The sequence below is a fragment of the Manacus candei genome, unplaced genomic scaffold (assembly GCF_025592945.1).
Source record: "Manacus candei isolate 608988 ecotype Guabito, Panama unplaced genomic scaffold, ASM2559294v1 h1tg000084l, whole genome shotgun sequence".
NCBI lineage: Eukaryota > Metazoa > Chordata > Aves > Passeriformes > Pipridae > Manacus > Manacus candei.
This window is the reverse complement of record NW_026138132.1, coordinates 4112676-4126002: the sequence shown is the minus strand read 5'-3', so window position 1 is coordinate 4126002 and position 13327 is coordinate 4112676. Positions and strand designations below refer to the sequence as shown.

General features: G+C 58.6%; 1 protein-coding gene across 3 annotated transcripts in view; it reads left to right on the top strand.

Annotated features, from left to right (window-relative positions):
• Positions 1–13327, top strand: part of TET3 (tet methylcytosine dioxygenase 3) — a 32204-nt gene that overhangs the window by 9496 nt on the left and 9381 nt on the right. For 2 of the 3 annotated variants that reach the window (XM_051811795.1, XM_051811793.1), the window contains exons 2-9: positions 3658–5875; positions 8970–9060; positions 9793–9886; positions 10333–10541; positions 11544–11694; positions 12131–12220; positions 12320–12457; positions 12975–13308. In XM_051811795.1, coding sequence (XP_051667755.1) covers positions 3703–5875; positions 8970–9060; positions 9793–9886; positions 10333–10541; positions 11544–11694; positions 12131–12220; positions 12320–12457; positions 12975–13308 — 3280 coding nt within the window. In that variant the 5' untranslated portion in view covers positions 3658–3702. Of the gene's footprint in view, positions 1–3460; positions 5876–8969; positions 9061–9792; positions 9887–10332; positions 10542–11543; positions 11695–12130; positions 12221–12319; positions 12458–12974; positions 13309–13327 lie in introns of those variants that run through there. The other variant, XM_051811792.1, reaches the window with a different exon arrangement.

Genomic DNA, 13327 nt, shown 5'->3' with positions numbered 1-13327 from the left:
TAAGGGAGCAGGATCTATAGGGCAGTGGAATCTATAGGACAGCAGGATCTATAGGGCACAGAACAGTGGGATCTATAGGGCAGCAGGATCTATAGGGTAGCAGGATCTATAGGGTAGTGGAATCTATAGGATAGCAGGATCTATAGGGCACAGAACAGTGGGATCTATAGAGCAGCAGGATCTGTAGGGCAGCGGAGCAGTGGGTTCTGTAGGGCAGTGGAATCTATAGGGGAGCAGGATCTATAGGGCAGTGGAATCTATAGGGCACAGAACAGTGGGATCTATAGGGGAGCAGGATCTATAGGGTAGTGGAGCAGTGGGTTCTGTAGGGCAGTGGGATCTATAGGGCAGTGGAATCTATAGGGGAGCAGGATCTATAGGGCAGTGGAATCTATAGGGCAGCGGGATCTATAGGGGAGCAGGATCTATAGGGTAGTGGGATCTATAGAGGAGCAGGATCTATAGGGTAGTGGAGCAGTGGGTTCTGTAGGGCAGTGGAATCTATAGGGGAGCAGGATCTATAGGGCAGCGGGATCTATAGGGCAGCGGGATCTATAGGGCAGTGGGATCTATAGGGCAGCGGGATCTATAGGGCAGCGGGATCTATAGAGGAGCGGGATCTATAGAGCAGTGGGATCTATATGATAGCAGGATCTATAGGGCAGCGGGATCCATAGGGCAGCAGGATCTATAGGGCAGCGGGATCTATAGGGCAGCGGGATCTATAGGGCCACCATTCCCGGCTGCAGCAGCTGGAGCCGTATCGGTCCCTCCTCGCCGGCTCCGGGGTCGGGGTCCCCCCGCACCCCGCGGGGCTGTTCCGGGGCCCGGCGCAGGCGGGGGCGGCGGGGCTGTGGCGGGCCCTGCACTGTCGGTCCGTCTGTCCGTCTGTCCGTCCCTCGCTCCCTCCATCCCGCATCCCTCCATCCATCCCTACGTGCGCGCCGCGCCGGCACTAATGGCTCCTCCAGCTGCCTTGGCAGGGGGCGGGGAGGGCCGGGGCGCTGCGGCTCCCACAGCCGCTGCGGGCCCTCTTTGCTGCCCGGCCGGGCCCGCGCCGCCTTCGCCTTCGCCTCCCGCCCCGCACACGTAAGTGCCGCCCGGGCAGCGCCGGCCCCGCACCGGCCCCGCGCCCCCGCCGCGCTCCCCGGCGCTCGCTGCCCTCCCTGCAGACGGCTCCCGACTATTCCCAGGGAGCGCAGCCCAGGCTGGAAACCCTCCAAGCCAGGCTCTGCCTGTGTGGTTATTTTCTTTTTTGTTTTTTTTTTTTCTTCCCTTCCTTCCCTCTGTTCAAGGCATTTAAACGGGGGAAAAATAAAAAAAAAAAGAGGAAAAATAGATTAAAATAAAAATAAGTGTTTTTGTCCTCAGGGGGATTTTCCCCCCCTTTTATAGAAGGGACCGTGCAGGACCAGCTGAATTAATCCAAACCAAAGCGCTTAGTTTTATCTTTATTTTAATTTATCCCCCCCCTTCCTTCAGCCCCAGCCCCCTCCCCAGCTTTTATCCTTTCCCGGGCTGAATGGGAGGAGGTTTGGGCAGGCAGCACTTTTTCCAGGGAAAAGGGGCTAAATAGGTGCCCACGGCAGTGATGGAGGGGACTTCTGTGGAGTGTGTTGGGATGGAGAGGGGGATCGATTTTCGGGGGAAGCCGTGAGGTCTTTCCATCTCCCAGCCCACGGGGCTGGGAACAAAAGGAGCTGGATGAGAGAACCAGGAAAAAATAATTATGTTTCATACATATATATATATATATGGCGTTTTTTCCTCCGCTGATTTGGAGAAGGTTGTGGCTTTTGTATTAGCCCTTTAGGAGCATCGGGGAATGCTCAGTCCTGCGCTGGATTCACACGGTGAACTATTTTCATGCGTCCCCAGCCCGGATCCATAACCTGGTTTATGGGATGGAGCAGCCCAGGGTGCCTCTCTGACCCCGCGGCTGTTTTTTGGGGCTTCCCCCGCCCTTCCCCAGCAGGTTCTTCCCCCTGGGAAGACCCTCGGGGGCGGCAGCCGCTCCCACCCGGAGCCAAACAGGTTTGTCATCATTTCCCCGGGGTGGCATCACCGCTGTGACACTTGGGGGCCCCGGCACGTCCCCCCCCCCGCACTCTCGGAGGGGGCTCGTGGTGTTTATCTCCAAGGCTTGGGAAAATCCCCTTTGGCTGGGCGGGGGGAGGAGGAGGAGGAAGATGACGGTGAAGAGAGGACAGGCGAGGTTGTTTCTGCCGTGCTTTGCAAAGGAGAGCGGAGGCGTGTTTGTGCTGTCCCCACCCTGCCCGGGCACTTTCTCCCCAGACCTGCCGGACCGGTCCCATCGCCCGCGGCTCCGGGGATGCTGCGAGGGCACCGCAGCCCCTCCAAGGGTGAGCCCTGTGCCAGAGCGGGGCCACGGTGGTTTGGGCTGTGCCCCCCTGGGGGTTTTCACCCCGCTCCACAGGGAGGAGGGATTTTTGGGGATTCAGTCGTGCTGGAAGTGGCTCCTCCAAGGTTTCACTGGGGTTTTGCCAGAGTTAGCAGAGTTCTCATGGCTCTACTCACATTCCCACCATGAAGGGGAAGGTGAAGGATGCGGTGGGGCCAGTGGTTGAGGGGTTAAACATGGCCCGACACCAACAGCCCCATGTGGACAACTGGCTTGGACAGCAGCCCTTACTCAGAGCTGTGAGTTGTAATTTGGAGCTCTAACTTGGAGCTGTAACTTGGAGCTGTGACTTGTAACTCGGGGTCTCCCCGCTGAAGCTGAGCCTCGGCTCCTTCCCACAAGCCGGTGCCGGCCCCATCCAGCGGCAGGAAGCTCTGCCCACAGCCCTTGCTTGCTTTGGCATGGTTTTTCCAGCGAACTGGGGTGTATTTTTAGCCTGCCGGAAGCTCCCCCTGGTTATCGGCAAAGGGCTCCATGTGCTGCCAGTGCCCGGCACACCCAGCTGCCGGAGCACCGACATCCCCGCTGCCGAGGGGGACAGAGCCACAGGGCACAGAAACACCCCCATCCCTGGCAGAACCCCTGGGAAGGTCTTATCCAGGGTGTGCATCCCAGACGGGCTCCCTGGGTGCCCGATGTGGACGGCTGGGTTTGGTCCGTCCCTGGCACGCAGCCGGCGCTGCCGGCGCTGCCAGCGCTTCTGGGGAGCCCTGGCCGGCCGCGTTGATACAGACACCGGGTTATTTGAGGTGAAAGCAGCCCCTGGCACCGGCATAGCCAACTCTGGCAGCTTCCTGCCGTGCCGCGGCCCCCGGCAAAGGCCGGCTGCTCCCGGCCAGGATGTTTGTACAGGGCACAGGGCCAAAAAAACCCCCCTCTCCTTCCCCGTGCTGCTTCCTTCACCGTGTAAACTGTGTCACCGGAGCCAGGATGGTGATGGAAATCCCAAACCTCCCCGTGAGCAATTTCGAAAGTGGGTGGCGGGGTGGGGACGTGGGTGGAAAGCGGGTGCCTTCCGAGATGAGCTGGTCCTTACTCAGCCGGGCAAACCCCGTGTGGCTTTGCCGCCAGTGATCAGTTTTTCACATGGCTTGTCTGCATCTTCATCCCCTGGGTCCGAAAAAGAGATGGGGAAAAGGGGACTGAAGGAAAAAGAGGGAGAAAATAGGCTGGGGGGTGATGGCACGTGGGTCATGGAGGGGGAATTCACCTCTCTCCTCTGTCTCTCCTCACAGACAGGTTCGGCGGGTGACGCGGTTGATGGACCCAGCAGAAGCCAAATGGAAGAAGGGCCAATTAATTATGTGGAAGAAAGGCGGCTGAACGAGGGCAGCGGACTCAGCCTGGTGAATGGGGGCCGGCTGGAGCCGGGGGGCACCGCGCTGATGGAGTCCAGCGGGTGGTCGCCAGGCCAGCCGCCCGCCGCCGGCAAAGCCCCCCTGGAAGACGTCCGGAACCTGGTGGCCTTCTCGGCGGTGGCCGAAGCCGTCTCCTCCTACCGGCTCCCGCCGCCGGGCTCGCCGTCGCTGCTGTACGAGAAGTTCGACTCGGAGATGAGCCGGGGCGGGCTGGGCGCGGCGGACGGCGTGCCCAGGGGTGAGGACCTGCACGCCCTCAAGGCCGCCCTGGCGCTGGCCAAGCACGGTGTGAAGCCCCCCAACTGCAACTGCGACGGCCCCGAGTGCCCCGACTACCTGGAATGGCTGGAACAGAAGATCAAGACGGCTCTGGGCGAAGAACTGGCGTCCCCGCGTCCCCGCGCCGCCGCCATCCCCCCTCCCACCCCCCAGGAAGGTGCTATTGACCCCCAGCCGGTGCCTGAGGCTGCCGAGCCGTGCCCGCCCGACGGCCTCCCCTTTTCCCAGAGCGCGCTGACCATTGCCAAGGAGAAGAACATCAGCCTGCAGACCGCCATCGCCATCGAGGCCCTCACGCAGCTCTCGGCCGCCCTACCCCAGCCCGTGGGCGATGGGCAGCCGCCGCTGCCGCCCCCCCCGCCGCCCCCCGCCGCCCCCTTCGGCCCAGGCCCCCTCGCCCCGCCGGGGGCCACGTGGCAGCGAGGGGACGAGCCCCAGTACCCGCCCGAGCCGGGGGCAGCACCTGAGCCATTCTTCGGCGCGGCACCGCCCCGGGGCAACTTCTCAGCAGCGTGGGGGCTGGAGGCCGAGGGGGCGACGGGGGCTGGAGACCCCATGGCAGAGCTGGAGCAGCTGCTGGGGAATGCTGACGACTACATCAAGGCAGCTTTCAAGAGACCTGAAGCGACCCCTGGCAAAGTGACAACCCCCAAAACAGAACCCCCTGAGCGAGCAGCCAGCAAGGAGGCACCGGGTGGCCCCCCATTGCCGCCGGTGCCACCAGAGCCCGACCTGCACAAGAAGACACAGCTGGTCCTGCAGCAGCATCTCCACCACAAGCGCAGCCTCTTCCTCGAGCAAAGCCTGGCGGCGGCAGCTCCCCCGGACCGGCCGGGAGGATGGTGGGCTCCCGGCACCCCTGCTGCGCCCCCCAAACCCTTCGAAAAGCAGCCCAAAGAGAAGAAGAAGAAAATGCCGCCTGAAAAGCCCCCCCCGGCCAAACCTCTCCGCAAGCAAGTGCAGATCAAGAAGGCGAAGCAGAAGGACTCGCAGCCACTCTTCCTGCCCCTCTGGCAGATCAGCCTGGAGGGGTTTCGGGCGCCCGCCGAACCCCCCGCCGAACCCCCCCCCGAGGAGATGCAAACGGACCCGCCGCCGCCGCCATCGGCCTTCCCGCACCAGCCTCTTGCACTAGCCCAGCCCGCCGCATGCCCCCCGCCACCCAACCCCCCCGGTGGCATCCCCCCCGCTCCCGACTCTCAGGAAAGGGGTGCCCCCGGGGGGGGCCCCCAAATTCACTCGGCGCCAGCGGGCTCGGAGGAAGCGCTGGCTGCCCCCCTGCCGGCCACCTCGGCTCCCATCATGGTGGATGACAAGTTGGAAGAGCTTATCCGACAATTTGAAGCCGAATTCGGGGAGAACTTCAACCTGCCGCCCCCTGAGACGCCCGCCCCGCTCGCCCCTGGGGCTGCCGAGGAGCCAGGGGGACCAGCACCAGCCTCGCAGGGGTCCCCTCAAGCCACCGCCTCGGCCCCAAGCAGCGCTCCCCAGCCCAGCCCCAAGAGCTGCGCGTTGTCTCCGGGGAAGGCTCTGCTGTCAGAGCCCCCCTTTACCGCCCGCTCCCCCAAACAGATCAAAATTGAATCTTCTGGTGCTATCACCGTGGTGTCCACCACGTGTTTTTACTCCGAGGAAAGCCAAAACCCGGATGTGGACGATGCCGACAGAACGCCCACCAAGGACGAGGTGCCACTGACGCCGACTCTGAGCGGCTTTTTGGAGTCTCCGCTGAAGTACCTGGACACACCGACCAAAAGCCTCCTGGACACCCCGGCCAAGAGGGCACAGGCAGAATTCCCCACCTGCGACTGCGTTGGTGAGTGAGTGGCCGTGCCAAGGGGTTACTGGGGTGGCATTTCCAGGTGTTTATTTTTCCAAGATTGCCCTGGGTATATAACAGAATGATGCCACGGCACCAGTAAAGCACCTGATTTTTGGGGGGATCACAGAATCACAGTCAGCCAGTTGGTAAAGACCTCTGAGATCATTGAGTCCAACCTGTGACCCAACCCCACCTTGTCCCCCCCACCATGGCACTGATGCCACATCCAGGCTCTGCTCAAACCCCTCCAGGGACGGGGACTCCCCCCCCTCCCTGGGCAGCCCATTCCAAGGGCTGATCCCTCTCTCTGGGAAGAACTTCTTCCCCATGGCCAACCTAAACCTGCTCTGGGGCAGCTCCAGGCTGTGCCCTCTTGTCCTACTGCTGGTTCCTGGGAGCAGAGCCCGACCCCCCCCGGCTCCCCCCTCCTGGCAGGGAGTTGCAGAGAGTGAGAAGGTCTCCCCTGAGCCTCCTCCTGTCCAGGCTGAGCCCCCCCAGCTCCCTCAGCCTCTCCTCACAGCACTTGTGCTCCACACCCTTCCCCAGCCTCATTGCCCTTCTCTGCCCCTGCTCCAGCCCCTCAACATCCTTCCCAACCTGAGGGCCCAGGGCTGGGCACAGCACTCGAGATGCAGCACTCACGTGGTGAAACGCTGGTGCTGTGGAGCTGCTTCTGCTTCCTGTTCTCACCTGTTATTTTTATTGGCAATGCTGAGCACCCACCGTGTCGCCGCGGGGGTGGCACCGACACCACGGGCTGTGCTGCTGGGGGTTGGATGAGCAGCAAAACCAAAGGGCTGTTGGGTTTTATTTCAGCCACTCAGCTGAATCCCATGAGCCCATGGTGGTCCCAGTGCCAAAACCCACCTAAACCCCTGGTTCTTTAGGATATTTTCAGCCAAATCAGCTGGTTTGGGGTACCCAGAGTAACCCAAACTTTGGCTTTTCATGTGCACTTATCCCTGGAGAAATCCTTGCTGCTGGGATGCTGCCTTGTTCACTGGCCAATCCAACCAGGATGCATTGAAAAATCACCAAACTCTTGGATTTGTGGGGTTTTGGGGTCTTTTTCTGGTGTGCATTGGCATTTGTTAGATTTTGCAGCAAGCCCTAGAAAATTCCCATCTGGTCCTTTCAGTCCACCTTCATCCAAGTGCAGGGAGCTGGATCTTCCCTCCCCAGTGTTTCTACCAGAGCTGGGAGGAGCAGGGTGAGGATTTGGAGCATCTAGCTGGAAAAATGACCCCCCTACTGCTGGGAGAGGTGGCCTTGGGCTAAGACCAAGCTGCACTTTATTAGTGGGGCTGATGATTATTTATTTATATGCCTGTAACTGGCAGCAGGAATCAGCCCAAAAGTCACGGAGCAAAGGAAAAGCTTTTCTGGAGCCGCTCGAACTGATCTTGGAGTTTACCAGGAAAAGATTGGAGTTGCTTTTTCTTTTCCAGCGTGGTTTAAGGGGCTGGGAGAGGGGGCATTCCCGTGCTGCCACCTCTCTGTTTTCCCAAGGAAAACCTGTGGAAGAAGCAATTCAGGAGTGGGGCTTGTTGCCTTGTTGGGTGCTGCTGGAGGCTGGGATGAAATCAGCCTTCTCCGCGCGTCCCGTATTGATCCCTGTCTGGACATCTGCATCCCAGCTGAGCCCGGCTTTCTCCTCGGCCTGGCTCCCAGCCAGCTGGACATGAGGGGAATGAAAATCAGAGTGATGAGAGCAGAGAACACAGATCAGACCCGACCGTGATGCTGGATGGGTCCCACCCAGCGATGTCAGAGCATCCCGGTGTGCTGGGATCCATCCCTGTGCCTGCCTGGAGCATGCAGTGCTTCCCACATGGCACCTTCATGCCCTGAAACCCTGAGGGGGCTGTTGTTGGGATGGAGGTGTTGGTGGCAGGGCTGTAGCCCCAGTGTCCTTCTCCTGTCATCCCAGGATCCTCCCATAGCCCCAGCATCCTTCTCCTGTGTTTTATCATCCTTGCCATGGTCTAATAACCTTGGCAGCGTTGGATCAGGGGTTGGACTTGATGATCTCGGAGGTCTTTTCTGACCTGGTTGATTCTGTGATTCTGTGATTCTCCCATAGACTCAGTGTCCTCCTGTAGCCCCAGAATCCTCGTGTAACCCAAGTATCCCTGTCCCAAAGCCCAGCATCCTTCTCTCATAGTCCCAGCATCCTACTCCCATAGTCCCAGCATCCTTCTCTCGTAGCCCCAGTGTGCTTCTCCCATAGCCCATATCCTTTTCCTGTACCCCACATCTTTCTCTCACAGCCCCAGCATCCTCCCTTAGCCCCAATGTCCTTCTCCTGAAGCCTCAGCATCCTCTTGCAGCCCCACTGTCCTTCTTCCATAGCCCCAGTGTCCTTCCTTAGCTCCAGCACCCTCCTGAAGCCTCAGCATCCTTCTCCCACAGTCCCAGCATCCTTCTCCCACAGTCCCAGCATCCTTTGGTAGCCTGTATCCTTCTCCCATAGCCCCAGCATCCTTCCACCTCTTCCTGGCATTGCAGCTCCTTCCTTGCACAGTCAACTTGGATCATCCCATGAACATCCCCAAATCCTCCAGGAAAACCTAAAGCAGCACCAATAGTTTTCAGCCCCCAAATTATCCCCTGTTGGTTTTGGCAGCATCCAGCCCTGTGAGCAGGACCAAAGGGATGCTCCAGGTGGTGAGCAGGGGCTGGGATGAGGAGGGGGTTTGGAATCTGAATCTCGAGTTGGAGTCCAGTGGAATTTGGAATCCAAATCCAGAGCTGGAGTGGCTGGAGCGAATCCCCTGAGCCAGGATGGAGCTGTGGTCTCTTCTGGGATGCTTGGAAGGGCTGTGGCTGCTCAGGGAGGTTTTTCGGTCCCCAACAGGGGTGGGTTTGAGCACCCATTTCCAAGTTTTCCAGTGGCATTTTAGTGCTGGGAGCATCTTCCAGAGCAGAAAATGATGAAGAGCTGCCAGGCTGTTTAGTGAATCCCTTCTCCCTTCTCAAACCAAACCCTTGAGTTTGGTTTGAGGGAATTTGGGGGTTTGGAATCCTTTGGAGCAGCTGATGGAAGTGCAAACCCCAAAATCTCGGTCTCCCCCTCCTGTGTCTTCAGAGCAAATCGTGGAGAAGGACGAGGGGCCGTATTACACCCACCTGGGCTCGGGGCCCACCGTGGCCTCCATCAGGGAGCTCATGGAAGAGCGGTGAGGACCTTTTCCCATCCCATCCCTGGGGGGCTGAGAGGGCAGGGGGCCATGAGGGGGAGTGGGGGTCTGTGGGGACCTGTCAGGGGGAGTGGGGACTCCTGAGAGTGAGTGAGGAGCCATGAGGGGTCCCATGAGGGTGAGTGGAGTCCCGTGATGATGAGTGGGGGATTGGAAGAGGGAATGGGGACCCATGAGGGGGCTCCTGAGGGTGAGTAGGGTCCTGTGAGGCTGAGTGGGATCCTGTGAGGGGGCTTGTGAGGGTGAGTGGGGCTTGTGAGAGCGAGTGGGAACCTACGGGGTCCTGTCAGGGTGAGTGGGGGCTTGAGAGAGTGAGGGGTCCCATGAGTGTGAGTGAGGACCCATGAGGGGGCTGAGGTCCTGAGTGGGGCCCTGTGAGGGAGAATGGAGACCCAGGAGGGTGAGTGGGGACCCATGAGGGTCAGTGTGGACTTGTGGGGGTGAATGGAGACCCATGAAGGGGCTCCTGAGGATGAGTGGGGTCTCATGAGGGTGAATGGGACCCGTGAGGGAAAACTGGGGCTTTTGAGGGGTCCTGTGAGGGCAAATGAGGGTCTGTGAGGGACCCCATGAGGCCAAGTGAGGGTGACCAGAGTCCTGCAAGGGTGAGAGGAGTCCTGTGAATGGGGGCTTCTGAGGGGCTCATGAGGGTGACTGGGGGTCTCCTGAGTGTGGAGGTGGGCGAGTGGGGCTGATGGCTGTTCCCGGCAGGTACGGAGAGAAGGGCAAGGCCATCCGCATCGAGAAGGTCATCTACACCGGGAAAGAGGGCAAGAGCTCCCGGGGCTGCCCCATTGCCAAGTGGGTGAGTGCCTGTGCCCCGCTTCTGTCCCCCCTTGGAGCCCCCCAATGCTCCTACCCCCCTTCCTGGGCACAAGGAGGTTCTCCACCAGCGGTGGTTACAGTGGGCAGGGGTGGGATGGTCAATTCGTGGCTGGCAAGGAGGAGGCAAGAGCTGTGCCCACCCCCAGGGAAGCTTTGTGGGGATTCCCACCCTCAGCACGTCCATTGCCTACACTCCAAAGCCCATGGGGGTGAACACAACCATGGGACACCCACATCCCCACAGAAAGCAGCCAGGACCCACTTTTGGAGTCCTCCCCATCCCAGGAGGTGGTTGATGGAGTGGTATTTATTGACTTGGTCCCCCCACATCCCCACAGAAAGAATCCAGGACCTACTTTTGGGTTCCCTCATCCCAGGAGGTGTTTTTGGAGTGGTGTTTGTTGAACTGGCCCCTGTGTTTCCCAGGTGATTCGCAGACACAACCAGGAGGAGAAGCTGCTGTGCCTGGTGCGGCACCGGGCCGGGCACCACTGCCAGAACGCCGTGATCATCATCCTCATCCTGGCCTGGGAGGGCATCCCCAGGACCCTGGGGGACACCCTGTACCAGGAGCTCACCGACACCCTCACCAAGTACGGCAACCCCACGAGCCGCCGCTGCGGCCTCAACGACGAGTAAGTGCCACTGCTGCCAAATCCCCTGGAACCACTGGGATTTCAGTGTTAGGGAGCAAGGCAGTGCTTTCTTCTTGGCCAGGAGGTTTCAGAATCTCGGAATCATTAAGGTTGGAAAAGATCATCAAGGTCATCAAGTCCAACCATCAACCAGCACCACCACCGTGTTCAGTACTAACCAGGTGTCTCTGAGTGCCACATCCACACATTCTCTGAACACTTCCAGGGGTGGTGACTCCACCACCTGCCTGGGCAGCCCATTCCAATACATGACCACCCCCTCAGTGAAGGGATTCAATCTAAACTTCCCCTGGCACAACTTGAGACCATTTCCTCTTGTCCTGTCTCTTGTTCCCTTTGTGTGTGACCAACAAAATCCTGGCCTACACACCGACACCGATTCAAAACTTTTTCACCTGTTTATACATTTTTAGCAAACAATGAAATTAATGTTCATTGGTTCTAAATTACATAATTCTCTTTCATTAATTAGTATTCTCTGTTGGTTATTGATTTCTTTTTATGCTAATTAGTCCATATTTTTACTCCTTTTAGTATCTTAGGTATCTTTTTTCCTCTGGCAGGGACTTATCAACACACGTACTGAGCCTTTGTTAGTCTCTTCTTTATTTTCTGCTCTCTGCAAAATGTCCTTGTGGTCCTTAAATTCTGCATTCCAGATGTCCAACTTCAACAATCCATGTTTGTGTCCCGGGCTTTAGTTCATTGAAACACATCAGGGTTAGTTTATCAAAACTTCAAGTTTCACTGATTTTCCTAAGCTGTGTTCCCACAAAAGTAACTCACAACAACTTTGCTAAATGCTAAGAGCGATTTAAGAATAACACGCTATTTATAATTAATGTATGTGGATTATGATTAATTAAATGGGACAGGACAGGATAGGATGGGGTGGCAATGGGATGTGGGGTCCCTGCTCTTCCCAGAGCTGCTGTCACCAAGCTGGTGGCTGATGTTCCTCATGGTGTCCCTCCCTCCCAGCCGGACCTGTGCCTGCCAAGGCAAGGACCCCAACACCTGTGGTGCTTCCTTCTCCTTCGGCTGCTCCTGGAGCATGTACTTCAACGGCTGCAAATACGCCCGGAGCAAAACCCCCCGCAAGTTCAGGCTGGTGGGAGACAATCCCAAAGAGGTGGGTGAGGGGGTTGGAGTGGGATGGCACTGGGGAGGGGTGGGTTGGGACCTCCTTCACCTTCAGCTCCAGCTTTTGCAGCCTGAAAGTAGGATTCCTTGTGAAGCCTGAAAATAGGATTCCCTGTGAATCCTGAGGATAGGGTTCCTTGCAGAATTTTTGATGGATTAGGGAGATGAGGAAAAGAAAGGTGGCGCAAATGGGGTCCCTGTAGAAGCTCAAAGGAAGAAGCAAAAGGGCTGATGGGTTGAGTGAGTGAAAGCACAACAGGTGCAGAGGCTGGAGGCTGAACAGTCAGGTCTTCATCAGGAATTCAAGCACGTGCTTTGTGCTGGACATGGTGGGAAGGGTTGGGTGCTGTGTGGTGTCTGTAGGCTCTGTCCGTGATTCCATTCCAAAACCCCTGGGTGACATCCTCCTGCTTTCCCTGCCACAGGAAGAGCTGCTCCGGAGAAGCTTTCAGGACTTGGCCACCGAGGTTGCCCCGCTTTACAAGAGGCTGGCGCCACAAGCCTACCAAAACCAGGTACTGCCACCCCCTTGTCCCCCTGGCAACACCAATGGGTGCCAAGTGGTGGTGTTTGGGAGATTTTGGATAACCAGAGCCCTCTCCTCCTTCCACCAGGTCACCAACGAGGACGTAGCGATCGACTGCCGGCTGGGCCTGAAGGAGGGGAGGCCGTTCTCAGGGGTGACGGCGTGTATGGACTTCTGTGCCCACGCTCACAAGGACCAGCACAACCTCTACAATGGCTGCACGGTGGTAAGCAGGCACGGGGGGGGGTTGGGGTGCTCCCACCCCAGTTTGGGATGCTCCTTTCTGAGCCACTGGGTCCCCAATTGTCCTACCCCAGGGCAGTGGTCACAGCACCAAGCCTGATGGAGTTCAAGGAGCGTTTGGACAACAGTCTCAGGCACATGGTGGGATTTTGGGGGTGTCCTGTGCAGGGCTGAGTTGGACTTGATTATCCTTGTGGGTCCCTTCCAGCTCAGCATATTCTGTCCTCCCTGCCTGGCTCCAGGTCCTTGGTGTGACACCTCAAATGACACCTCAGGTCTGTGAGTGCTGAAGCCACCCCAGCCAGACTCAGGTGCTAACGGGGACCAGCATTTGCTTTTGTCCAACCCACGGGAGGTTTCCATATGGCAGCTGGGGACCAGAGCGGAGGGAATGCCAGGCTGGTGTGGATTCATGTTGATGGGGGAATAAGGAGGAGGTTTGGCCCATCCAGCACAGACCACATCCCTCAGCACCCCGCTGACAGCACCCACCCCCTCAGGTCTGCACACTGACCAAGGAAGACAATCGTGTGGTGGGCAAAATCCCCGAGGATGAGCAGCTGCACGTCCTGCCCCTCTACAAGATGTCCAGCACGGATGAGTTCGGCAGTGAGGAGAACCAAAACGCCAAGGTGGGCAGCGGGGCCATCCAGGTGCTCACGTCCTTCCCGCGCGAGGTCCGCAGGCTGCCTGAACCTGCCAAGTCCTGCCGGCAGAGGCAGCTGGAGGCCAGGAAAGCTGCTGCAGAGAAGAAGAAGCAAAAGGAGAAGCTGATGACGCCGGAGAAGATCAAGCAGGAAGTGCTGGAGCTCCCCACGCTCCAGCCAAACGCAGGTAACAGGGGCACAGGTGA